The 27,879-nt window shown below is 38.3% G+C and overlaps 1 protein-coding gene across 1 annotated transcript in view; it reads left to right on the forward strand.

Annotated features, from left to right (window-relative positions):
- The window catches only part of DCHS2 (dachsous cadherin-related 2), a 146,314-nt gene that overhangs the window by 59,501 nt on the left and 58,934 nt on the right, over positions 1–27,879 (forward strand). The window contains 8 exon segments of the mRNA XM_081813108.1: positions 1,227–1,463; positions 2,969–3,986; positions 4,689–4,822; positions 6,719–6,906; positions 8,211–8,310; positions 11,885–12,042; positions 14,190–15,033; positions 17,170–17,409. Coding sequence (XP_081669234.1) covers positions 1,227–1,463; positions 2,969–3,986; positions 4,689–4,822; positions 6,719–6,906; positions 8,211–8,310; positions 11,885–12,042; positions 14,190–15,033; positions 17,170–17,409 — 2,919 coding nt within the window.

Raw genomic sequence — 27,879 nt, forward strand, 5'->3', positions numbered from 1 at the left:
GGGGGGAGGGGCAGAGGAAGAGGGAGAAGCAGACTCCCCGCTGAGCAGGGAGTCTGATGGACACGGGGCTCAATACCAGGACCCTGATATTGATCATGACTTGAACTGAAGTCAGATGCTTAACCGACTGGGCCACCCAGGCACCCCGCCCCTACCATGGTTTTAACATTTATTCAAGTTTTCTTACCCACAGCCATCGACATTATACCTTCTCACCACAAACATAGAGCCAGTTGAAAAAGAGAGCTGCCCTACACCATCTAGTTCAGGTCAGGTGTCAAATACCTCAGAAGATGAAGTTTTAGTTTCATTCTGTAGATTTAGGATCCTGATACCTGGGCAGATTGTGATCACCCTACAATCCTCCTTTAGCTGAGATTACTTTGGATTATGGTGTATACTCTGCCATCCCATCATCCTGGGCTGGTTATATTGTTGTTAAGCTCTAACAAAGGCAACACAATTTATGTTTACTGCTGAACTGATATACTTCCTAGATGCCTAATGTTTAAGCTCTGGGAAAATATTGCTTACCTGACTGAATTTGGACCATCATTTTGCAAATATGCTCAAATTCTTGGATTGGAAAGTAGGTGTATTAGTCAGGGTTCTCCAGTAATGGAACCAATAGGAGAGAGAGAGAGATAATAGGAAGATAGATAGATAGATAGATAGATAGATAGATAGATATAGATATAGAGAGATTTATTATAAGGAATTAGCTCATGTGATTATGGAGGCAAACAAGTCCCAAAATCTGCAAGTGAGTTGGTCAATGAGAGACCCAGGAGAACCGATGGTGTAGTTCCAGTCTGATGCTTGTAGTCTCAGGCCTTAGGAAGATCTGATGTTTCAGTATAATTCTGAAAGCAGGAAAAAACTAATATCTCATTTCAGAGGCAATCAGGCATGAGGAATTGCCATGACTCAGGGAAGTATCAGTCTTTCTGTTGTACTTAGGCCTTCAACTGGTTTAGTGAGGCCCATCCACCTGAGGGAGGACAATCTGCTTGAATTAGTCTACCCGTTTAAATATTAATCTCATCCAAAACGCCATCACAGTAACATGCAACATAATATTTGACCAGATGTTTGGGTCAACTTGGCCCAGTCAAGTTGACCTAAAGTTAACCATCACAGTAGAGTGAGCAGATCCAGTGTCACTGTTGCTCATCAGTATTTATTGCATGTTCTCTGTTTTTCAATTCTTTCTCTCTCCTGCCCAGGAATTATTTACTTAACGTCAACTCTTAGTCATTTGGAATCTACTACCCTTTTGTTGATGGTCTGTGCTCGAGATGGTGGCGGGCTCACATCTGTCGTTAATGCTGACATCACTATACACATTCTTCAGACAACACTGGCACCTGCTGAATTTGAAAGGCCTAAGTATACTTTCTCAGTTTATGAAGATGTACCTGAAGACAGTCCTGTGGGAACAGTGAAAGCAAAAGAGTCCTCGAGTAAGTACTTGCTTCTTATGCCTTGTTAAAATCCACTACTGGAATATTTTCGGTGTTTTCTTAGGCTGTGTCATCTTGAATAAATCTTTTCCTTTCTCCATGCAAGAAGAATGGAGACCACACAATCTGTGGCTTACTCTTTGTTCTTTCAGCATCATTTCTATCCTATGATTTTTCCTAATCAAAAAAGTAATAGATACTTTTAAAAGTTTGAAACAATACAGAAGGATTATAATGTAGAAAGTATACATCTATAACCCACTCCTCCAAACACACACATGTGCACACACACACACTTTAAAATTTTGTGAAAGTCTTTTTTTTTTTAAGATTTTATTTATCTATTTGAGACAGAGAGAGAGAGAATGAGCAGGGGCTGGGGCAGAGGGAGAGGGAGAAGCAGACTCCCCGCCAAGCAGGGAGCCCAATGTGGGGCTCAATCCCAGGACCCTGGAATCATGACCTGAGCTGAAGGCAGACGCTTAACGGACTGAACCACCCAGGCGCCCCACACTTATTTTTTTTTTTTTAATGAAAATACATCCTGCTGTATTTGTTGTTTTACAACTACCCTTTACCTCCACTTTATATGTTGAGGACAGTTTTCCAAGTAACTGGACATCATTCTGTCTCATTTAAACAAAGGTTGCATAGTATTTTGACTTAGATATAAACATGTTTTCTTGAAAAATTTCCCTTTTGCTATTAATTTGAATGATTTATAGCCATTTTATGCTAGTCCAAATAATACTCAAGCAAATATCCATATATGATTTATAAAGGTTTCTCTGCAGAGTAGATTCCTAGAAGTGAATTATTTGTCCAAAGATCTTGCTCTGCTCACAGTCCACTTCTTCTCTGTCCTCTTTCCCTTCCCTTAACCTTTGTGGGGGTTATTTGCCATTCACAGGTAGATATCATAGAGAAGCATCAATATAACCTTAACTTGGCTTCCCCAAATATGTGAAACAGGCATCCAAGTTATTTTCTGAATATCTTTCCCTTTTACTTAATGCAGAATGATTGAAAGGAAGATAGTGAAACCTGTGGCTTGCTTCTTGTCCATTGGGCATTACCTTTGTCCGCAAATACATCTTAACCATGGTGTTCATTCACTTTTCAGTAGATTCTGGAGAGCTGAGAAAGATGTAATACATTGCATTGTGTTTTCCATGGATGTGGTATATATCCATGGAATATATATGCAGACATATACTTTTAGAGTGTTTGCCTGGATCCCGGAGGACATAAATGTGAGCACTGCGGTAATTGTTCATGTCCTGGATGAGAATGACAATTCCCCTACCTTCTTGCATGATGTGTTGTTTTTGAAAGTCGAGGAGAGCCCTGTTCCACAAGGGGTAATAGGCAAAATTACAGCAATACACATACGTATATTAATGCTTTAAGTTTTCAGCGTTTCCAATAGGTGCTTTCCAGTAGGTGCATCTGGTGATTGCTTTTTCTTTCTTTTTTTTTTTTATCCCCCCCAACTCTTTTTTTAGATTCTTCAGAGCCAATTTTTTATAGAATTTCCTCTGGTGATCTGGACAGAAAGTTCTCTATTCACCCATGGCTGGGCGTCATTCGAACTCAGAAGCCTCTGGATCATGAAACACAGCCGGTGGTTGTGCTCACAGTGCAGGCTCAGCTTGGCAGCTCTCCGTCCTACAGCATTACAGAGGTCAACATAACTGTAATTGATGTCAATGACAACCGTCCGGTATTTCCCAAAGCCTCTGATGAGGTGAAAATAGCTCAAACCACGTTGCCTGGCACAGCCTTGTACCTCGCCCGTGCACAAGACAAAGACAGTGGGCAGAATGGATTCATCAGATATGCGATCGCAAGCCAGGATCCAAGCATCTTTGCCATCGACTCAGGGCTTGGTGCGGTGTACCTCAATGAGAGTCTGGGAAGTCACGTGCCCCGGAAGTGCACGCTCACTCTCCTGGCCCAGGATCTGGGCGTTCCTCCTCGGGCATCCCTGTTAGTGCTGACAGTTGTGATTGAGGAACAAGAGCAAAACCCATCCTTGACTTTTGAAAACTTGGTCTATCAAGTGGAAGTTAGCGAGTCTCTCTCGCTGATGACCCCAATCCTGCAAATACAGGCTTACCCACTTGGCCCACAGCGCACAACCTCGCAGCTCCTGTACTCGCTGGAGCCCAGCACAGACTCCGCTGTGTTTGGCGTCCGCCCTGACACAGGCTGGATTTATTTGCGGCGACAGCTTGACTATGAGTCCACACAGACATATAATTTTAGAGTGTTTGCCTGGATCCCGGAGGACAGATTGTCGCAAAATGTGAGCACTTCGGTAATTGTTCATGTCCTGGATGAGAATGACAATTCCCCTACCTTCTTGCATGATGTGTTGTTTTTGAAAGTCGAGGAGAGCCCTGTTCCACAAGGGGTAATAGGCAAAATTACAGCAATTGACAGAGACTCGGGAAAGAATGGACAGCTGTCATATTTCCTTTTGTCTGATGGAAAATTCTTCAAGATGAATCCTAATACAGGTAGCATTTTGTAGCTTCCACTTACTCCTTTAAAATCGAAATGCACAAGACTCAAGTCTCTTAGTGATAACATTACAAACATGTAGTTAAAATTAGTTTCTAGGAGATACCTTATTCAATTAGAGAATTGTGATTTTAAAATGAAGTCAAAATTGAGTAGAATTTTACCTGTAATGCTTCATACTCCTCTTGCCTCATATCCACATATTGCCAGTGTATGGTTCTTATACTGAATTAGAGCTACAGTCAGAATTGGACTGAATAAATCCCTGTGCAAAGTCTAATTTTCCCCCCAACTGTTCTTTTTCACTTGTAGATTTTTTTTAAAAGCCAAATAATATTTTATAAACTATAAATGTCATTGATGTAAAGCTAGAAAAAGATCCATTAGGTAAGATTGCAAAATCACTCTATTGATATATTTCCCCATTCTCATTCTGATAAGGGAACCATGGTGAAAAGGGCAAATATTTCCGCTGAGTTCTTTTTTTCCAAGTCTTCATTATAAAGTTAAATATTAAAATGCTATTACATTTTAAAATTTATATTGCAGAAATTTACAAGGAACTTATTTAATTCTACACCTACAAATGAAATATGTTCATACGGCAACCATATAGCTGAAGAAACTGAGACTCAGAGCTCAAAGAACATGTCCCAGGTTGTGGAGCTGGAAGGAAGAGAAGGCCACCACCCGTACAACTCCAGGAGGCACCATTTATGTTGTAGCCTTTGTAATTGGCCCCCTGCCCCATAGTGGGACAGAATTTGAATTCAGTTCTGATGAACCTCAAGCTTTTACTCTCATGAAAGGCCTGTTGTGTGAATTAGGAACAGGTGCCCCTTCCTCCAGCAGATGGAGCTTTACACCAGGGCACATGACTTTGCCACTGCAAAGTGGAGTTCAGCTCACATTCACTTCCAAGCTGGGACGCCCTCTGCAGGGCACAAACTGCACAGCAGGACAGGGTGATTGCTTGCTCGTGCCTTCCAGATGCTAGGTAGTTTTGTAGGTCTTCTATTTCCACTTGGGACTTAAAAAAAATAATAAAGTATACAGTTGGTTCCCCCTATGGTTTTAGCTCTCCTACAATTAGTCCAGTGCCCAGCTTCAGAAGACCAGGTGTCCTTTCCTAGAATTGTTGTATGCTGGAAGCAAGTAGCTTAACCTCAGAGCTCAGTTTCCTCACCATGAATAGAGGAGATAATGCCTGACATGCTCTGCATTCTGCTCGGAGGGGGAAAGAGTTTAAGTCTATGAAGGGGCTTGCAAGACGACCTTCTTGCAAACGATTCCCATTCCCCGGGGCTGGGTACAGTGTGGCCACACAGGGGTCGAGAGCACCCTTCAGAGCATGGCAGGCATGCCCGTCTTCCACATCTCCACATCCTGGTGCTCTGAGCCGTCTGCATGGTGACTGGGACTAGCTCCCATGGAAGGCTGCAGTGGCATCTCCCGTGCCCAGTTCCAGGCTGAGCTTCCCAGTCTTTTCCCCACTGACTTCCTAACTGCTGCTTGCCTATCAGAGTTGGTTCATCAGATAAAAATCTGTTTGCCATTCAGGATTTAGGGTTTTCAGAGGAGAATTACAGTTTGGGGCTTTAAAAATGCAGTTGTTGGGTATGTGATTTTTGTTAAAAATCACACTTCTCGTAAGCATTTATATAAATGTAGTTTACATAGTGGATGGATATAGTAAACACTGCATTTCAGCTTGACAATTCCACAACTTACCCAAACGTGAATTTTCCTTTCTGTTCCTGATTTCACTCTTTGTTTTGTTCTACACACTGTCATTTCATTTGGATGAGGAGGGTAAAACCAATCTTAGAAATGGTAATGTTAGCTGGAAGTTGCTTCATATTGACTTTCTCACAAATAGATATCTCCATAAATAGTGAGGAAAGTAATAGCTGGTGGAGCTCTGCAGCAGGAGCTGGGCTGCCTGGAGAGGGCATGTGGCCTCCAAGGGTCCATGGCCTGAGTCTCCATGGCTGAACCATGATGGAAGTTGCTAGAAAACACTTCTGAGGAAGAACATGGAAAATAAGGCTTGCAAAGCATTCAGTTATTTGGGAAGTCACTATCCATTGCTACACATATGTTTTGTGACATAACAATAAAGAACTATTTACATAAAAGCTAAATCATTGCCTACAGAATGTATTTGATTTTCAGGAAAGTATTTTGGCATTATTTTGAAGTAACGATAACAACTGTCACATTTGTAATAATTTATGGCTTACAAAATACTTTTAAATTTATGATTGTATTTGTTTCTGGTAGCCCTAGGAGGTAGGCTAGGGAGAGGTCCTTCCATGTCTGAGGTGGAGAAACTGGGACCCAAACCCTGAACTTGTAATATCAGAGCTGAGGTGCTTTCCATTATTCTATGGGGCAGTATGAAGAAGGATATGCTATAATTTTAAATCTTCTAAATTATTACCAAATTCCCACAAAGTACTTTATCATATATTTTTATGAATTCATTTTTTTAGTTCAGATGGTGGATGGCAGATAGTTTGAAATACAAAGAATGACAAATTGGAAATGGCATTTTCGGGAGAAACTTCAGAAAATTTAACAGTAGAGCCAAACTACTAATGTACATCATTTTAGAAATGGTGCATTTACTCTGAGTTTTATGTCTGGTTTTCCTTTCCATGAATTAGCTTGGATGGGGTCATTCTAGTACAGTGATAGCCTCTTTTGTTCTCCTCTGTGTTCCTTAGGTGAATTTATCAGTTGGGTGGCACTGGATCACGAGCTTCAGGTGCACCATCAGGTGACAATCCTAGTGACTGATCATGGCTCCCCGCCACGGAACGCCACCATGGTGGTTTATGTGTCAGTGACTGACATCAATGATAACAGGCCATATTTCCCACAGTGTCTCCCTGGAGAGGAATTGCACATCAAGGTTTGTGGAGTGAAATTGCCTTGCAATGATTTTGTAATAGTCTTAGTCGTTTGTTTTGAGCACCATCTTGTGGTAGAAAGTGTGAATTTATCAAATCAGTCTCAATGTGGCAATGTATGTTTCCAGATCTAAAAATTGTGAACATGTCAAAAAAACAAACAAAAAAAAGACTCCACAAATTAAAATATAAAATAAAATGGTTATATGTTCAATTTGGGATCACATATCTAGTTTTATGACAATGTAGTTTTGCCTGTTGTATACAAATGTAATGGTGCCCCACTCTCAGTAATGCTCAGATGTGGATTGTTTTCCCAGTAATTTGCATGCATCTCTCGGTTCAGATCTCCTTATGCGCAACTGGTGCACATCTCCAAGCTGGTTAGTTAAATATAGGGGAACAATCTGTAGCTCTAAAGTAGAAAGACGTGCAGCCAGAGACCATAAAATTTGATCTTTGGTAGCACCTGCAGAAATTTCTAATTATATTTATATGATTTCATCTTTTTCATTTCCATGTTTTGTATGTTTTATAATATACATAATAAATTAGAATATTTGTTAATGGACATAATAAATGTATCTTGGAGATATACTTTTTTAATGAATGGGTTCCATGAACAAAAAGTTTGGAAGCTGTTGCTCCAAACCAACTGAATTGGACATTCAAATTGTGTTCAGATATGCATATTGAACAATTAAAAAAGGATACTGAGACAGTTCATAACTTTAAACTCATCTTCCAAAGCTGTATTTAAAGAAAGTCCTACCAAAACAAAGCATTATTATAGTATCATTTTTATTTTAATTATATCATTAAAACATCCCAGGGCAGGGTAGCAGGACTCCACACTTGGAGTTCAACTCCCCATGTACATTTCAATATTCCATGAAAGTTCCTGTTAACTACTGAGGTATGTTACCTCTAGCAGGTGTGTTTCCTGAAATAAAGGTTTATATTTATCTTTAGGATATTTTGGACCTTTTAAATAATGAGAAGATGCTAGAATTCTTAAAACGTATCCAAAATCTATGATTATTTAGTCAATTTGATTTTTTTTCAAAATTAGTTCAAATGCTGCAGATGATTTGTTCAAATTGAACTAGTTTGTTCAAATATGTAGTATTGTTTCTTTTCATGGATTTGCATTTATATAACTTTTATATGGTAGACATTTGAGTTATAGGTGGATTTTAACATAGTTTAAAAAATGCTTAGTAGCAATGTGTTCTTTCACTTAAAGGTTCATATTTCTCTCTAAACTTTCAATGACTAATTTTTAAGCCATTTGTTTTAATGACAGGTTCTGGAAGGTCAACCAGTAAATATGTTGGTTACAACTGTGTTTGCAAAAGATTTTGACGAAGGAAACAATGCAGAAGTTGTATATTCAGTATCTTCAGGTAAAAGTCACCCTTATAAAGGATTAGGAGCTTTTAGGATTTCCTCTTTTGTCTACCAACTATCTACCTTCTTCTGGGAAAATGGGTAATGTTGAAAATAACACCAGGTACAAACAAAATACATTTGTGATTATCTAGAGTCACCTTCATTTAAAAAATTAACTTAAAACTTTAAGGTAAAATCATAGTAGTTTTTCTGTGTCCTAAATAGAAACCAACCAACCATCCACCTTAAATGGATAATTTTCAATAATCTGAAATGCAAATCAACTTTTACTGGAAGTAAAGTAGTAGTGAATCAAAATTGGTATTAAGTATAAAGAAATATGATTATGAATGCAAACATCTATGAATCTCTATGAAGACTAAATATTCTTAAGGTCAAAGTAAATCATACTTGGAAAATGTCACAGTACATATATTATGTGTGTATGTTGGAACTTCATTAGGAAAGGCTCATGTTTATAGTTTTCTTTTAGAATGCACAGGCCTCAGATTTGTTTTCGTGATTAGCTTTAGTTGGCACTGCGTTTTACAATATTTTTAAATATATTTGTTGCTTGTCATGTTTGTCACAAAATGTGACATAATGTTATTTCTTGCTAATAATGTTATCTCTTTCTCGAAAGAAAGAAAGAGATAAAGATCTTTTTAAAAATTACTAGCATTTTATTTATTTTTTTAAAGATTTATTTATTTATTTTAGAGAGAGAGAGCAGGGGGTGGGAGAGACAGAAAGAAAGGAGAGGGAGAGAGAGAATCTCAAGCAGACACCGTGCTGAGTGCCAAACCAACAGAGGGCTGGATCTCAGGACTCAGAGATCATGACCTGAGTAGAAACCAAGAGTCTGTCACTCAACTGACTGAGCCACCCAGGCGCCCCCCAAAGAATCACCAGCATTTTAAAAACTAAGCAGATTTTCAAAGATCTTGCTCATCGTAACAGGGAAATCCATAGGGTATTGGGGCAGATATACTGTGAAGTAATGAAGTTTAAGTTTCAGGTTCCTTCACTTGAAGGGCTCCTCTGGGATGGGAGTAAGGGGCAGTGGACAATTGATATTTGTAATATTGTCCTATTTTTCTTAAAGACAGCCCCCCCACATTTTATATTTGAAAACCCCCCAAATCAGGAGCATAGGGAGGAAAATTCCAATAAAAGACATTCAAAACCTTTATGTAGGAAATTACAAATTATTAACGAACGACCTTAAAGAAGAATGAAATGAAAAGGCATATCATGTTCATGCTTGGGAAAGTTCAAGATCAACATATTCAGTGAGCCTGCTGCACACATACATACACACACAAACACACAGAAATTAATATATTAAGCTATAATCCTGCTATAATACCATTATCTAGAAAGAACTGAAACCAGGCTATCTACTACTCACGAATATATGGACGAGAAAGATAAACCACCACTTGAGAAAAGAAGCTAGTTCCTGGGAAGAAGGAGGGAAATGAGATTTGGAGGTATACCCAAATCCTCTGCTGTAGCAATACTATGTTATTTGTTTAAGACTTTTGAAGAAATTGTGGGAATTGACTAGTTTGGAAATGTTTACATGGGGGTTCATCATATATTTCCAAATATTTGAAATACTGATTTTTTAAAAATTAGCTTCTAAAATAATACTTGGGTGTAACAATATAAAAAATATAATGGTATATATTCTGGTATTCATACCTTTGCTTCTACTTCATCCAATTGCTAAATAGAGACAACTACAAAATACAAGGAGAAATAGCAAGATAAAAATAAATATAATGTAGGGTGCCTGGTTGGCTCAGTCACTTAAACTTCAGACTCTTAATTTTGGCTCAGGTCGTGATCTCAGGGTTGTGAGATGGAGCCCCACTTCAGGCTCCATGCTGAGCATGGAGTCTGTTTGGGATTCTCTCTCCCCTCTCTCTGTCCCTCCCCCCAACCACTCATGTTCTTTCTCTTAAAAAAAAAAAAAAAGGATAAAAAAGAAATATAAATAAATAGGTGTAATGCAAATGAACACATGTAAAACATTTATGAAAATTTCATACAGTATTCATGTAAAAATGAATAAATTGATCAAGGCATAGAAATCACAACTAGTAGATGTTACATAATTTCCTGCTCTACCCTCTAACTTTCTTAAGGGCAGGAGTTCTTTTTTATTTGTCTTTGTATCTCCTATGACTGGTAAAATACCTGTTCTGTGATAATGACTCATCAAAATGGAACAAAAGAATGAAAGAGAGCCCCTAGCTCAGGCTTTGTCAAGAGTTTTTTGGATTGTTTGAAATGTTTAGATTCTACTAAACAATATAAATCTGTTATTTAACCAAAAAAACCTATATAATCAATTTAATTAGAAGTACCAGTATGAACTTGTGACAGATTTTAGTTTGTGCATGTGTGTACTCTCTGTCCACTGAAAAAGGCCTAGAAACAATGACTGGCCTGGAAGCAATAAGCACCCCCTCACGTTCAGAATATAGCCTCCCAATACCATGTTCCTCCAAAAGGAACCAGGAATCCTTGACGAAACGGCTGACTCCAGGTCTTGGACAGGAAATCTTTACAAGATGAGTCTGTGCCATTTTGTCATACCAGATACAAGGAGGTTACTAAAGACTACTAGGATCATATTAGAAAAGTTCAGGAATCAACTTCAAAAGAATCCCAATGTTCAAAGATGGGAAAATTTGAGCATAGATAAGAATAATAATGGCAATAGATTGAAACCCTGCTAATGTGTTTAAATTCATGCTTAATGGTTCTTAAAACAGAGGCTAAGCAAAACTGTAATTATCATAGTTGGAACCCAGGAGGAGGATGTTAGTGAATCAATCCATTATTTTGAACATTGTTAAATAAAAGCTTAGCATCAAGTATTTATCCTGACTTTCCTATAATGAACTATTCCCTTGGGTTATCAGTAAGTAGAGATGCATGTTGAAATATATCCAGAAGAGGGCGCCTGGGTGGCTCAGTTGGTTAAGCGACTGCCTTCGGCTCAGGTCATGATCCTGGAGTCCCGGACTCGAGTCCCGCATCAGGCTCCTTGCTCGGCAGGGAGTCTGCTTCTCCCTCTGACCCTCCTCCCTCTCATGCTCTCTGTCTCTCATTCTCTCTGTCTCAAATAAATAAATAAAATCTTTAAAAAAAAAAAAAAAAGAAATATATCCAGAAGAAATGATAGGATTTCTGGGATTTGCTTCCAAAGAGGATGGTAAAGGGGAATATATGACTAGGGAAGAAAGATTGGTCATGAGTTGATAATTATTGAAGCTAGACGACAGGCAGAGTCATCTCAGTGCTGTCTCCATATAAGGTCAAAGTCATCTTTGTGCAGAGCTCAGTATATCATTCTGTCTACTTTTACATATGTTTGAAAATTTCCATAATAAAACATTTAAAAATTGGTTATGTTTCCTGTCTATATTTTAGTATTATTTTATGTTCATACACTCGCAAAGCTTAAAATAAACAAATCTTCCAAATTATCACAGATGTATGTAGATTCATTAATTCTCTGTTTTCTGCATTGTCAGTTAACATCGATTTCTTAATTTCTGTGTGTGTGTATAGAAGACAGTTCTGATCACTTCAAGATTGATGCCAACAGTGGTGAAATAAGAACAACCACAGTCCTTTCATATAACCATAGACCTTCCTACAGGATGACCGTAATTGCCAGTGACCAGGGAGTGCCCACTCTTCAAGGCCAAGCAGTCATTAATATCCAGGTAATATTTTGAAAAAATGCTCAACATCACTTGGCATCAAGGAAATACAAATCAAAACCACAGTGAGATACCACCTCACACCTGTCAGAATAGCTAAAATTAACAAGACAGGAAACAACAAATGTTGGCGAGGATGAGGAGAAAGGGGAACCCTCTTACATTGTTGGTGAGAATGCAAACTGGTGCAGCCACTCTGGAAAACAGTATGGAGGTTCCTCAAAAAGTTGAAAATAGAGCTACCCTGTGACCCAGCAATTGCACTACTAGGTATTTACCCCAAAGATACAAATGTAGTGATCCAAAAGGGCACGTGTACCCCAATGTTTATAGCAGCAATGTCCACAATAGCCAAACTATGGAAAGAGCCTAGATATCCATCAACAGATGAATGGATAAAGAAGATGTAACACAGGGCGCCTGGGTGGCTCAGATGGTTAAGCGTCTGCCTTCAGCTCAGGTCATGATCCCAGGGTCCTGGGATCGAGTCCCGCATCAGGCTCTCTGCTCCTTGGGAGCCTGCTTCTCCCTCTGCCTCTCTCTCTCTCTGTCTCTCATGAATAAATAAAAAAAAAAAAAAAGAAGAAGAAGATGTAACACACACACACACACACACACACACACACACACACACAGGAATATTACTCAGCCATCAAAAAGGATGAAATCTTACCATTTACATCAAAGTGGATGGACCTGGAAGGTATTATGATGAGCAAAATAAGTCAGTCAGAGAAAGACAATTGTCATATGGTTTCATTCCTATGTGGAATTTAAGAAACAGTGCAGAGGATCATAGGGGAAGGGAGGGAAAACTGAATGGGAAAAAATCATAGAGGTAGACAAACCATGAGAGACTCTTAACTATAGGAAACAAACTGAGGGTTGTTGGAGGGGAGTGAGTGGGGGGATGGGATAACTGGGTGATGGGCATTAAGGAGGGCACGTGATGTAATGAGCACTGGGTGTTTTATGCAACTAATAACTGAATCCTACATCTGAAACTAGTGATGTACTATATGTTGGCTGATTGAGTTAAAAAATATCCAGGTAATGTTCCATCGTCAACATAAAGTGTGAAAAGATGTTCAGAAGGTTTTTGTTAGATTTTTATGGAAATGTGTACAGCGAAGATACCTTAAATTCATGAATGCTATTTTTAGAGAGCATTGCAGATTTATGTGTGTCTTTTTATTATCACTTGAGAAATGATTAGACCCAAGTAACTTTTAATTTTAACTTTGTACAGTTCCTGATAAGATATTTACCTTTATCACTACATAGGCATTTATGTTGCTTTGCTTACAAAGAACAAAAAAGTGTCTTGTCTTTTACTTGTTCCTAATTGCAAGGACCTGGTAAATTTGCGGGACAAACTTGTATGTAAACAAGGGTCAATAATATATCACATAGTTCTTTGTAATTATTTTTAAATTTAGAAAAGTCACTTGAGAACCACATTTTAAAGCTTTGCTTTAATCATAATGAGCAAACAACTTGTGGGAAGTCTTCATTGTGGGAAAAATTCACACTCACCAGTCAAAAATGAGATGATTGTGCATAGCTAGATTTCTTTGTTCATACACATGACAATCACTAATATTAATACAGATATGTATAATAATCAAGAATAGATATCCCTAAGAATTCTGTTTCCAAATTATATTCTTTATTGATTGAGGATATGTGGGTTAGGAGAAAATTCTGTATCGTATTATTTCCAAGTCTCTGGTTTCAGATAAACAAAGACACATGATACATAAATGTGAACAGATGTTGTCATTATGGATATATTGGTCTCTAGGATTTAGAGTAATTTGGAGAACTATCTATCCCACATTCTCATTGAAGAATCACAAAGCTACAATTCAGTTTAACTATAGCATGGTCTCACCAAATCTCATTTCACGCATTAGAACAAACAGGGAAATGGAAAATTCTGTACTTTCTTATCTCCTAGATGTTATACAATTTTCAATCTTCAGAGACATACTGGAATTATATAATAGAAAAAGACATTTTCTCACTAATTAACATATGTGTATCATACAAATGGAAGGAATTAGCTTCCAAAGTAATATCATCACATCTAGTGATTCAACTGTTAAGAAGGACCCCGAATTAAAAGCTCTTTTTCATTCTTGTTTCAGGTGATACCATTATCTAAAGGGAGAGCTATCATTTCTCAGAATATTAGACACTTAGTTTTACCCGAAAACTTGAAGCCTGCAAAAATAATGAGCTTGATAAAGTCACCCGATCACCTTCAACAACATCATAATGGAAAGTTACATTTTAGTATTGCTGCAGATGACAAGGATGGTCACTTCGAAATCGACAGCTCAACAGGGGACTTGTTCCTTTCTAAGGAACTTGATTATGAAATGACGTCTCATTACCTTTTCAGGGTGGTTACTAAAGACCATAGCAAAACCCCTCCCCTGAATAGCACAGTCTTCCTGAGTATTGATGTGGAGGATCAGAATGACCATTCCCCATCTTTCCAAGAAGAGCTCATTGTGATAAGTGTAGAAGAGAATGTCCCTATAGGGACTCTGGTGCACGTCTTCAATGCCAAAGACGGGGATGGCAGTTTTTTGAACAGTAGAATTCAATACTTCATTGCATCCCACCACCCTGGAATGAGTCCGTTTCTCATCCACCCCTCATTTGGCACATTAGTCACTGCATCGCCCCTTGACAGAGAGAGGGTTCCAGCTGTCATCCTGACAATAACTGCATTGGATCAGGCTGTGAATGTGACAGACCGGCGATTGCAATCACTGACAGCAAAGGTCGTGATTCTGGATGTAAATGACCACAGCCCCACTTTTATGTCTTTCCCCATTGCCCACATCAAAGAGGATGCCTCGGTGGGCTCCTTGGTGCACCACATAAGTGCTCAAGATCCAGATGAAGGAAGGAATGGAAGAGTGACATACAGCATCCTCTCAGGAAATGACAACACGGCCTTTATGCTAGACGAGTCATCAGGTACTGTCTGTCATTATCAGTTAAAGTCTCTGATCACGTGCTCACATTTGTCTTCTTCATTTTCCTCTGTTAAAATGACAATTCTCAAGATGTATAAGTTTTAAAGAAATGTGACTTGATTTACTGCTTAACTTAGGTAAATGAAAGGCCCAGAGATTGTACTCAGACAGCCACCTGTAGTTGGCCTGTTTGTTAATATTGACGATGCTTTGTTGCTAGCTCACATTTCACAAGATGAATATATAGTAGCCAACTTCTTTACTGCTTTGCACTGTGGATATTCACAGGGTCGGAGATGGTACCAAAGTGCATCAAGGCAGAGCATGACTAATCATCAGCATTATTCAAAGACTTTAGAAGGGAAACTTATCTTTAAGATCGTACAAATATTCATTTGTAAATAGTTGGAAGTACTGCATTTAAAAGGTTGGATTGATTTGGGCATTAAGACCTTTGATTCTCATATCAGCTGTAACATTTTATTTTTTGCAGAAGCATTTATTCACTGTCCACTCTGTAGAAATGTCACTCACTGTCACTTCACTTGTCTTGCTGTCACCATGTTACAAGATAACATCTACTAAAACTTTTGATTCAGTTTGATGGAAGGTTACATGCATAAAGTGTCATTCTTGTGAAATTGGAAATGAACACCCCTCAACCTGATTTTCAGGAGATATTGAAGAGATGGACTACCATCTCATTCTCTAAAAAATAAAGTCATTTTGCGTCAATCTTAGAAAAAACATCTCAGATGTATACCATTTGGCCCAACTGTTCGTTAAGAACATTGTTTGGAATGGGACTGAATGTGTAGGATTTGGAAGTCATGATTATAGGCCGGCTACATACTGTTGGAAAATTTCATCAAAATATTTATTAAATCCTGTACATATGGTTCCATTCTGAGGCATGCATGACCACCACCTAAAAGCCCAGCTGACAGAGAGATAGTCCAGACCCAGCTGCTGATTTCTGTGAGAGCTGGGGTCTCCAAGGACCTGTTTCAACAATACTTAAAATGTTTTCCAACATGGCTAAGGAAGGTCTATTTCAGATCGTCAAAGAGGGTGGATAAAATTAGAATCGTGCCTCAGTAATATAGGTATCGTGACTCTTAAACAATGGTCCTGGCTGTTTCAGTTGAGATATTTTTCAAAGACATAAATGATCATTGCTGAATACATTCAGAGGAGACAGGCTATTTTTCTTCACGAAGCTCACATTTCTTATGAAGAAGACACAGTGAGTTTTGCAATGGCTTTGGCTCTGAAATAGAGAGGGATAAGTAATGATTGAAAAACTACCTTACAAAATCTGAATCAGTAAGCTTCTTTAATTATTTGAAGGTAAGTTCTCATAGGATGAGCATGTGTTAGAGAAGCAAACAGCAATCCTCAAAGAAGGAATGTGATGATTGGAATCATGTGACAGCTATCTGTGTGTAAGACTTTATAACACTTTGTTTAGATGAGTTATATGCTTAAATGGCAGTAGGATGGAGACATGTTCTATTTGTGAAGTTTATTTCCTGAGTTATAGAGTCTTCCTATTTTTTGTTAGGAAAAAAAGATAGTTACTGAGATAGTATAAAGAGACTATAACTCTTTATCTTAAGGAATGTAGCTATACTCACCTTTTGGTAAATGACATGAAGTGTCATTTGACATGGAAGCATTTACTGTTACAACCTAGATTTTTTGTTTGTTTGTTTTTGTTTTGTTTTTTAAGTAGGCTCCATGCCCAGCGTGGGGCTTGAGCTCAGGACCCCGAGATCAAGAGTTGCATGCTCTACCGACTGAGCCAGCCAGGCGCCCCTAACCTAAATTTTTTTTTTTTAATGAAAGTAGAAAAATAATTTTGGTGTAATCATCTCCATAGATAAAGGTATATGATAGATTATTTCTGAATTCAAATTCATCCTTATAGTTTAAACCAGAATGACTCTTTTGACTAAAAAGTTATCTTTTTATTCTTGATAATATATAAACTTCACATTGATGTAATAAGATATATTCTTTAGCAAAGAAAGCTTCTGGATCTTTAGCAAGTTAGGTAAGTTAGACAAAGGTAGAGTAAGCACGACTTCTCTAGAAAATGTTTATTCTTTATTGCTCTTCTCCTCTTTCAAATCAGGCTTACTAACAACCACCCGTCCTTTGGACTATGAAATAAAAGCTCAGCACATTCTGACCCTTCTGGCACTGGATGATGGTATACCAGCACTTTCTTCATCCCAGACTTTGACGATTACTGTTCTTGACGTAAATGATGAGGCACCCGTGTTTCAGCAGGACCTGTATGAAGCTTCAGTTAAAGAAAACCAAAATCCAGGGCAGTTTGTCACAAGGGTTGAAGCTATGGACAAAGATTCGGGTAATTTAAAAATATGGAAACTTGGTAATTAATGCTAAAAACAAAAATTCACATACTTGAAACTAGTTATGGCCCAGAAAATGAAGACAATTGCTAGTTATTTCAAACTTCTAATACCTCTGTAATTAGCATTCACATAAAAACATATACACATGTAAAGGTAATGTGTGCTTTTTTTAAAAAAAGATCTATTTGTTTATTTCAGAGACAGAGAGAGAGTGTGTGCCATCGGGGGAAGGGGCAGAGGTAGAGGGAGAGAATCTCAAGCAGACTCCCCACTGAGCAAGGAGCCCAATGCCTCAACCAAACAACTGAGCCACCTAGGCACCCCCCGATAATGTGTGCTTTTATATGGCATTTGTTTCTATTGATTTATATTATTATTTATGGTAGAGTGATATATACCTAATTAACATAATTTTTTATTTGATCTTGATAATAAACTGCAGTATAGACAAAGTATCACATTTTTTTTCAGAGTGTAATGGTTAGATACACCACATACAAAACGGTAAGTGGATCTGTATTTCCTCTCTATATAGTATAATGGAAGAGAGAGGATGCTGGGTGTGAATCCTAGAACTCTCCTTTACTTCAGTGTGTAACTTTGAACAAGTAGCTAATTCTCTCTCTTCCTCTGTTTGCTTATCTGGAAAATGGGGATAATGATAGGGCCTAAGTTCTAGTTATGTTATGAGAATGAATGAGTTCTCATAAGACTGGCATAATCAGTGGTCAATAAAGGTCAATTTCTGTCATTACTATTATTACTCTTATTAATGTCAGCCACTGTGTCCAGACAAATAACTTTGAAGTGAATAGTTATTATAGCTGGGAATTTGTAAATGTCTTAGAGTTCCTTTTCAATATCACTGTGACTTTTTTGGTATTTAAGGTCCGGTAACTTTAGTAATATTGTTTATATTTTAAACAAAATAACTCTGAAAATTATGCTGAAGTATTTGCCATTGAGAGCATATGCCCATTTCCCCATCTGAGTTAATACAAATAGTTTAATCCAGTTTTTTTTTTACCTCATGTATATATATTCTTTTTATTGTATGAGTTTCAGGTGTACATTATAATCTGACGTCAGTATACCCTACAAAGTGTTTACCCCCCAAATCTAGTTATCATCTGTCACTCTACAATTGATCTTGTTTTCCTCTTTCACACATACCCCTGCTCCCTATTCTCTGTATCTGTGAGTTTATCTTTGTTTTGTTTTTGTTGGTTTGTTTTGTTTTGTTTTCAGATTCCACATATGACTAAGTCAAATGGTATCTGTCTTTCTCCTTCTGACTTACTTCACTTAGTATAGTATCCTCAAGGTCCATCCATGTTGCTGCAAATGGCAAGATTTCATTCTTTTTTTATGGCTGAGTAATATTCCATTTCACATTCTACATCTTTGTCCATTCATCCATTGATAGACATATAGGTTGTGTACATATCTTGGTTATTGTAAATAATGCTGCGGTGAACATAGGGGTACATATGTCTTTTTAAATTAATATTTTCATCATCTTTGGATAAATACCCAGTAGTGGAATGGCTAGGTCATCTGGTAGTCCTGTTTTTAATTTTTTGAGGAACCTCCATACAGTTTTCCACAGTGGCTGCACCAGTTTGCATTCCCACCAACAGTGCATGAGGGCTTTCTTCTCTCCACATCCTCTCCGACACTTGTTATTTTTTGTCTTTTTGATAATAGCCATTCTAATGAATGTGAGGTGACATATCATTGTGGTTCGGGTTTGCATTTCCCTAATAATTAGTGATGTTGAACATCTTTTCATGTGACTGTTGGCATCTGTATGTTTTCTTTGGAAAAATGTTTATTCAGATCCTCTGCCCTTTTTAAAATCAGGTTATTTGGTTTTTGTTATTGAGTTATATGACGTTTTCTTTAAAGATTTATTTATTTATTTTAGAGAGAGAGAGAGAGAGAGCACAAGCGGGGGCAGGGTAGAGGAAGAGAGAGAGAGAGAGAATCACAAGCAGACTCCCCACTGAGTGGGGAGCCCGACACGGGGCTCGATCTCATGACCCTGAGATCTTGACCTGAGCCAAAACCAAGAGTCAGACACTTAACAGACTGTGCCACCAAGTCATCCCAGTATGAGTCTTTATATATCTTTGACATTAACCTCTATCAAATGCATAATTTACAAATATCTTCTCCAATTCAGGCGGGTTTTTTTAAATGATGGTTTCCTTTGATATGCAGAAGCTTTTTAGTTTGATATATTCCCATTTGTTTATTTTTGCTTTTGTTTCCCTTGACTTTGGAGTCTGATTCACAAAAACATCCCTAGGACCAATGTCACAAAGCTTACCGCCTGTGTTTTCTTCTAGGAATGTTATGGTTTCAGGTTTTACATTCAAGTGTTTAATTCATTTTGAGTTAATTTTTGTGTATGGTGTAAGATAGTGGTTCAGTTGCATTCTTTTGCATGCAACTGACCAGTTTTCTCACCACCATTTAGTGAAGAAACTGTTCTTTCTCCACTGTATGTTCTTAGCTTCTTTTTCATAAATTAGTTGTCCATATATGTGTGGGTTTATTTCTGGGCTCTCCATTCTGTTCCATTGATCTGTGTGTGTGTTTTTATCCTGGTACCATACTGTTTTGGTAACTATAGCTTTGTAGTGTAGTTTGAAATCAGGGGCCATGATACCTCCAGCTTTGTTCTTTCTCAAGATTGCTTTAGCTATTTGGGATCTTTTGTGATTCCATACAAATTTTAGAGTTATTTGTTCTAGTTCTATGAAATATTCCATTGGAGTTTTGGTAGGGATAGCATTGAATCTGTGGATTGCTTTGGATAGTATAGACATATTAACAATATTAATTCTTCCAATCCATGAATAAGCCAATCTTTTAAAATTCACATTCGTATATAGAGGTAGCATTACATAATCAGTATAATTTTTCTTTACAAGAACTGTAATAGATGTGCCCATGGAAATAATAGTATTAACAGTAGGATTTTCTTCCTAAATTGTTCATCTAAGGGGTAATAGATAGATTTCCTTGAGCTTTTATACTACACTATATGCCATTTTAGATGCTTTGCCCTTTTGGAAAACATCATCTTCTAATGAAATGCATTTTACATAAATTTGTATATGATGCTACAAAAATTTTCTTTTCAAAGACTAACCTAATTTTCTCTCTTTTGACCAGAATGGGGCAGTATGATCACAAAATTTTTCTTACCATGCTCAAAGACACATGACTGGAGTGTGGTAACAATTGCTCCTCCCAACTTGTACTTACAGAATTTATTTAGCACATCTCAGGCAGGATACTTTTAAGGGTGATAGAAACAATGGAGAATATACATCAGCTTTGTGTTTCACAATAGTGCAATAAAGTTCTCTTAGAGCACTCTCTGGTGTAAACTGAGCAACATAAGGCTCTGGGCAACACAGAAACTACTTCTCAAAGTTCACAAACATATGCTGAACCTACCACTGATGTGGATCAGTGCAATAGTTACTCATTAACAATTATTAAAATTTGGGGCGCCTGGGTGGCTCAGTCGTTAAGCGTCTGCCTTCGGCTCAGGTCATGATCCCAGGGTCCTGGGATCGAGCCCCGTATCGGGCTCCCTGCTCCGCGGGAAGCCTGCTTCTCCCTCTCCCGCTCCCCCTGCTTGTGTTCCCTCTCTCGCTGTCTCTCTCTCTGTCAAATAAATAAAATCTTTAAAAAAAAAAAAAAAATTTGTAAAATGCTTCCTCCCCTTGACCTTACTTTATCTTATTAATTTTATTTTTGGTAATAGACACTCCTAAGGAATCTCTCATTTTAATGTCTGAAGAAAGAGAAAAGCATTTCTCTCAAATATTTGCATGTATCAACTAAAGAGGATTACCGTAAATATGCATCCCGATTTTTACTGGCAAGGTGCCCCTAGCGTCAGTGTTATTTTCTTTTAGAATGACCAGTCTGCAACCTGTTAGTTAAATTGAATTGAAGAGTTCAATATTCTAGAGATTATGGTTTGCCTGATGGAGAGTTTAGATGCAAAATTATTGTTTTGCTGGCTTTGCATTTATGGATGTTTGAAATACACATCAGCATCTTCAAGAGTCTCCTGCACTCATGCACGTTGTGGAGACAATTTGGGTTTACTGTTAATCTCAGTGTTTTTAATGAGGCCAGATCAATTAAGCAAGTGCTTTTGAATACATTTTCCCTCAATCTTTTGTTGTTGTTGTTTTGTTTTTTATATTTGCTTGTTGGGTTAAAACAATGAAAAGAATTATGCATAAGAATTAAATGTCACGTCAAGATTTTTAACATAACTGGCATCACACTGGAATTTGCGAATGGTTTACTTTATAGTTATGTATTTTTTAAAAAATACTATAGCATTACTTAATATTAGAAAGCTGAACATATATTTTCTAGCATTCTACAGTACAGTTTTTAAAATCGTAAGCCTACGGTGTTGTTTGGCATTCAAAACCCATGGGACTGCGAACACTGCTGGTTTATGATGTATGACTCACGCTAGTTCCAACAGGAGTTTTTTCATGTATTAAAAGGGAAAAACAACTACCAGGTTTTAACTAAGATATTAAAACTGCTACAGCTTTTGGTACCACCACCAAGAGTTCTATTGTCAGTGAGAAAAGATTTATCCCCAGGGTGTACCTCTGCCAGTCCCCAGAGAAAGGGCACCCCGCCAGGGAAGATGACTCACTCCCTGCTGATGTATTTGCTCAATAGTGGTGAATACAAAATAATTTAACAGCACGTTGCCCTGCAAAAAATGTCAAATTCTATAATGAGATCTTATTGTCTATTCCAGTTGACCAATCTGAGGTTCGGGGGTGCCGACTGCCCCTCCCACAGTCAAAAATCCATGTTTAACTTTTGACTCCCCAAAAACTGAACCACTGATAGCCTACAGTTGGCCAGAAGACTTAGGGATAACATAGTCAATGAACCCATATTTTGTATGTTATATGTATTACATATTGTATTCTCTCTCTTTTTTTTTTTAGATACAGAGAGAGAGAGAGAGAATGAGTGGGGTAGGGGGAGAGGAAGAGAATCTCAAGCAGACTCTCCACTGAGCACTGGGTGCAGAAGGTGGGGGGCAGGAGGTCTTGATCTCACCACCCCCGAGATCATGACCTGAGCCAAAATCAAGAGTCAGACGCTTAACTGACTGTGCCACCCAGGTGTCCCTCTATACTGTATTCTTACAATAAAGTAAGCTAGAGAAAAGAAAATGGTTTTAAGAAAATCAGAAGGAAGAGAAAATGCATTTACAGTGCTGTACCATATCTACTGAAAAGAATCCACGTGTTAAGTGGACTCGTACAGTTCAAATCACGTTGTTCAAGGGTCAGTTGTGTTCTCTATCTGGGTTTATTTTGAATTCACCCCAGATCTGATTTCCTGGAAAACGTCCTGTGCTGGGTCACAACTGTGCACAACAGCCTACACCTGAAGCAAGGGAGAAACACTGCCATGATGCTATTTTATCTGTTTCATTGGCTCTAAAACACCAGCAACTGTCAAATGCATCTAGCTTCAGAAATGTTAAAATGTGGGGAGAAATGTGTCTTAGAATTAATGAAACAGTCAGCATGAAAATATAAAGAAGAACCACTTACAATTTCACTCACCCAGAGCCAGTCACTATTAACCTTGATTTAGTCTTACTTCATTTAATACAGGGTATTGTAATTATTTCATTGTTCATCTGTCGGCCTGCCCTTTAGATGGTGAACTTCTTAGGGACTCAGGACATGTTTTATTCACTGGTATCCCAGGTCCCTAAGTCAGTGCAAGCTAAGATGTAGGAGCTCAGTAAATATTTTTGATTCTGTGATCTGAGAAACTGGAGCTGCTTCAAGTTGCCTTCACTCTTCAGAATTCATTCATTTATTTATTCCTTCATTCAATCAGTCAGGCATGATCCTGTTTTTGCCTTAGAACTTTCTGAGTTGTGTGAGCATTGTACAGTTGAGGAATTCATGAAAAATGATCTTCCTAAAAAATAAATCTGGAAAATAACACTCCCATGGTCAGAATTCTTTATTACTTCCTCATGGTTTTGAGGATGAAGTTTTATTTTCTTTTGCTTAACAGCCAGGCACTTTATGAAGTGACTGTAGCTTTCCTCTCTATCCTCAACTGCTATCACTCTCCCACCCTGGACTCCAGCTCTGCAAATGTTTCTCTGTAAATGGCAAGATAGTGAATATTATAGGCTTTGCAGCCCATATAATTTCTGTTACTCAATTCTGACTTTGTACCAAGACAGTAGCAATAGATAATACATAAAGAAATGAGTGTGGGTGTGTTTCAGTAAAATTTTACACAAGTGGGGGCATGCTGGATTTGGTCAGTGAGCTGTAATTTGCCAACAGCTGGTCTACTACATATATCTAATGAAGACATCTAAGTTACTTGCTGCTTTCTGCACATTAGATCCAATTTTGATGTCATCAAAATAGTGATCAATATGATGCTCTATTGGATGCCAAGATGAACAAAATCTCTGCCAGATCGGTGATGGCCAATAGTAGAAGAGTTTACCTAAAGATGTACTCTGTTGTTTCTGCTGGGTAAAAGCAAATAACATGAAGTTGGTATAGAGTGTTTGATCTCAAAGGGTGATTTCCAGGACCAGTGGCCCCATCATTCACAGCCTCCAGGGGCCAGCTAGCAGAGGACTTTTAAAAAATGCTGGGGTACCTCTAACCAATGTCTTCCCCAGGATCTTTATAAAGAGATTCCTCTGAACTCTTGGGAACTGTCATGGGAGTAGGGTGGTGGGCATGTCATACATGAGGTAAACTTGTCCTAGCATTTCTGGTTCTTCAAACTTTTGGATTCTTCCTATACAGTATACAAGAGATCTGGCATCTCAACCTCAGTGAGGATAGGCCACTATTAAATGAGCCCATCAAAGAAACCGTTGAGAGACATAGCTATGAGCTAACACATTCAATTCAGAATCACTGCTAGGCACATGACACCAATAATTCCAGCCTAAACCAAAGTTCTATTTTATTTCCCTGGGTCTCACATCCTTAGAAATGGCTTCCACACAGATTCCCTAGGTTTATTCCAATATAACTTAGAAAAATCCTGCCATTCTTTAGAAGGAGAGTCAGATTTGCACCTAGCTGCCTGCAAAATGTTGGGATGACTCTAGTTATGGGTCTTTATGTGAATAAACATCTCCTTGCTAGAAGTTACCTGTTGTATCTGCCACTAGGCTTGGGTCTGATCTTCAGGAAGATTAATTTTCAGGCTCATATAGAAACTTTCTGGTTTTTAACTATGACTGACCTGCAAGCTTCAGCTTCAGCTTGTAGTTTTCTTTCTGCAAGTTCCTAGTATATCCAGAAGCAGCCATCACTCATCACAATCCCTTTTACTCCCCTACGGCCAGAGTCATTTGGTCCTCTATGGAACTTGAGTCCTTTGATGATGACTCCCTCACAATCAAACACAGGTGATAACTTAATCGATTATAGTATTACTGCCAGTCATCAATTACTGGTATTCCATTTCCCATGGTCAGAGAACTCAGCACAGCATGCAAGGCCAAGACATAACCAAACCCAGAATCTCTGATGCCTGAGACCCACTCCTGCTGCTAAATACTCCATCAGTCAGGTGTGGTCAGGAAAACCAGAGATTATAATACAGGTGTTGGAAAGCTGAGTAAGCAAAAAGGAATCCAGAAGTAACCCAGGAAAAATCACCGTAGGAACAGCTACCATCCCGAACACTGGAAAATGGAGGAGGTCAAGGTTATCTGAACCTAAAAAAAAGGGCCGGGCCTTGCGGAGCTTGATTTTATTTGTTTACTTGACAGAGAGAGGGAGAGAAAGCACAACAGGCAGGGGGAGAAGCAGACTCCCCACTGAGCAGAGAGCCCGATGTGGGACTCGATCCCAGGACCCTGGGATCATGACCTGAGCTGAAGGCCAGATGCTTAACTGACTGAGCCACCCAGGTGCCCCTGGATTTTACTTTTAATGCATTCAAACCTTCCTTCTTCTTTCGTGCTTGTTAAGTCCTATTCATCTTTAGAGTCTCAGCTTATACAGAAGGCAACCATAGTTTCCCAATGATATCTTATATGGAATCATAATGGCCTGCTTACTTCTCCGTGTGCAGCGCTATACTGCAAGCACCATGAGGGTAGAGAATTTGTCTTCCTGCTAACAGTTACATTCTTAGCACCTGGCATAGTACCTTGGCACCTGCTCTCACTCTCTCTCTATGTTTATTTAACAAGGTAATCAGTGAACAGACCATCTACCTGGAGTGAGTCTTCCCTGGTCCACTTCCTCAGTGATTTCACGTATTCTATCACACTGTCTATAATTCATTGATTTAATTGTTTCCACATGAAAGGGGAAATTTGAGGACCAAGGTAATTACTTATTAGTCGAGAGTATCTTTCCAGTGCCCGGCACTCAATATATGTGCATTGCATGAATGAGCACATGAATGAATGAACACATGAATGAATGAATGAATGAATGGAGCAACCAAATAGTTGGAGCTCAATGCAGACACACGGGTGTTATCTGCAAATGGATAGAAACTGAAAACAGTGAATTGTTTCCGCTTCTCTCCTCTCTTTTCTCTCTCTCTTTGTTCCTTCCTTTCCATCTTTTTAAACATCAGTCAGCAATATTTGAAGCCACAGAGAAGACAAATCAGATAAAAACAAAGATGACCAGTATGTTCTGTAAACAGAGATGACTGTAGAAAGAGTAGCTAGGTATGACAATTTCAAGCTGGTTGCAAAGAAGGGATAGCATTTTTAGAAGAAACTTGGTTATAAAGAGAAGGAAAAAAATTTGATCCCTATAGCTAGAGAAGAATATAATTTAAGGGAAAAACTAATAAAAAAAGGCTATAAATAATAAGAAAATTCCAAGAGGAAGCACTTGAAGAATTACTTTGGCCACCAAAACAGAAACCAGGAGTTAGAGTTGAATGTAGACACAAGTTGAGAGAATGCTTCCCATGCCTTCATTTTCTCCAGGAAATAGGAAGGAAAGCGATCTATAAGAATGAGCCAGGAAGGGCTCGGCACAGGAGTTCCTCAGACCATCGGATTCTTTCTCGGTGGGGGAACCCCGTGTACTGGGCCTGGCCATGTACCTGGCCACCACGCCATTTCTATTGAGGTGGAGAGGGAGAGCCTGGCAGGGCCTCCCTATCTCTGACCTCGATCGCGCATGCTTTGCAGACCATTAAACCAGGAATGAAGAAAAAAAAAAAAGAATGAGCCAGGAAGTGCTGGGTGGGAGACATGAGTGGGAGAGAGATGACAGGAAAGCTGGAAAGACTGCCTGATGACAATGACATTTCCGTGGTGCCAGTCTATGCTGTTGTGACATTTTCTGCAGCCCCAGTTATCTGCTGGATGTTCCGGGAGGGCAGAGAGATGGTTGGAATGATGCTGGATTGAGGCTTTGCTGGGCATCTTTGGCACAAAGCCACAGGACTGAGGAAAGTTGCACAGTTGCAAAAGTGATCATTCATGAGGCTGGACTGGAAAGGGACAGAACTGAATTGAGAAGGGTGCCCAAAAGAAGGAAAAATAAGAGGTCATATGCTGTAGGTCTTGAGATCTAAGAGCAATATATGTATGTGTCCATAGACACATGCCCCCTTCACTGGGTGTGTCATATCACTGAATATCTTCAGATCCCAATTTCCACTGTGCTTAGGAAGGTGATGAAATTAGACTAAATAATCTCTATTTTATTTTTATTTTCTTGGTTCTCATGTCTGATGATGCTATGTTTGTCCTGGATAATTACAGGTTGTGAGGAAGAAGAAGCAAGGCACTAATTAAATTCTAAAAGAGCCATTGTAAAATATTTTAAAGTTATTTCACATAATTTAAGTTATGAAGGGTGTAAAGTTTGGAGTGTGAAAATGTATGTAAAAAATGTATACATGCAAACTATGGTGTAATTAAGAATCTTATTTATTCTTAATATACTAGGGAGGTTGAAAGTGAATGGCTTGTTATCTCAGGGATAAAAGCTATATAGCATAATGGAAATAATAAAATCTGAAAGTTTCGAAAAAGTCAGGAACATATTGAGGAGAATGGTAAAGCACATTACAGAATAATGGGAGCAATGGGAGGAAGGGAAAACATAAAGATTTGAGTTTATTTTTAAACATTTTCTAGGTTTGACAGGCATTGGGAATTAAAATATTAAATATTTTAAATAAATATTAAAATACATAATGTAATATATAAAATATAACATAATGTGTAATGTATGATAAAATCATATAATAAATGAGTGAGTTGATTTTAAAAATAAAGGGTCCAAAAACACAGAAATGCTGTTCTCTGTGTAAGCTCTCTGAAGGCTGAGGCCATACCCATTTGATTCACTGCTGTGTCTTGGGCAAATAGCTCTGTGCTTGACATCTAATTTTGCTCACCA

This window comes from Leptonychotes weddellii, chromosome 2 (assembly GCF_054177405.1).
Source record: "Leptonychotes weddellii isolate Sample4059 chromosome 2, ASM5417740v2, whole genome shotgun sequence".
In the NCBI taxonomy this organism is placed as follows: Eukaryota; Metazoa; Chordata; class Mammalia; order Carnivora; family Phocidae; genus Leptonychotes; species Leptonychotes weddellii.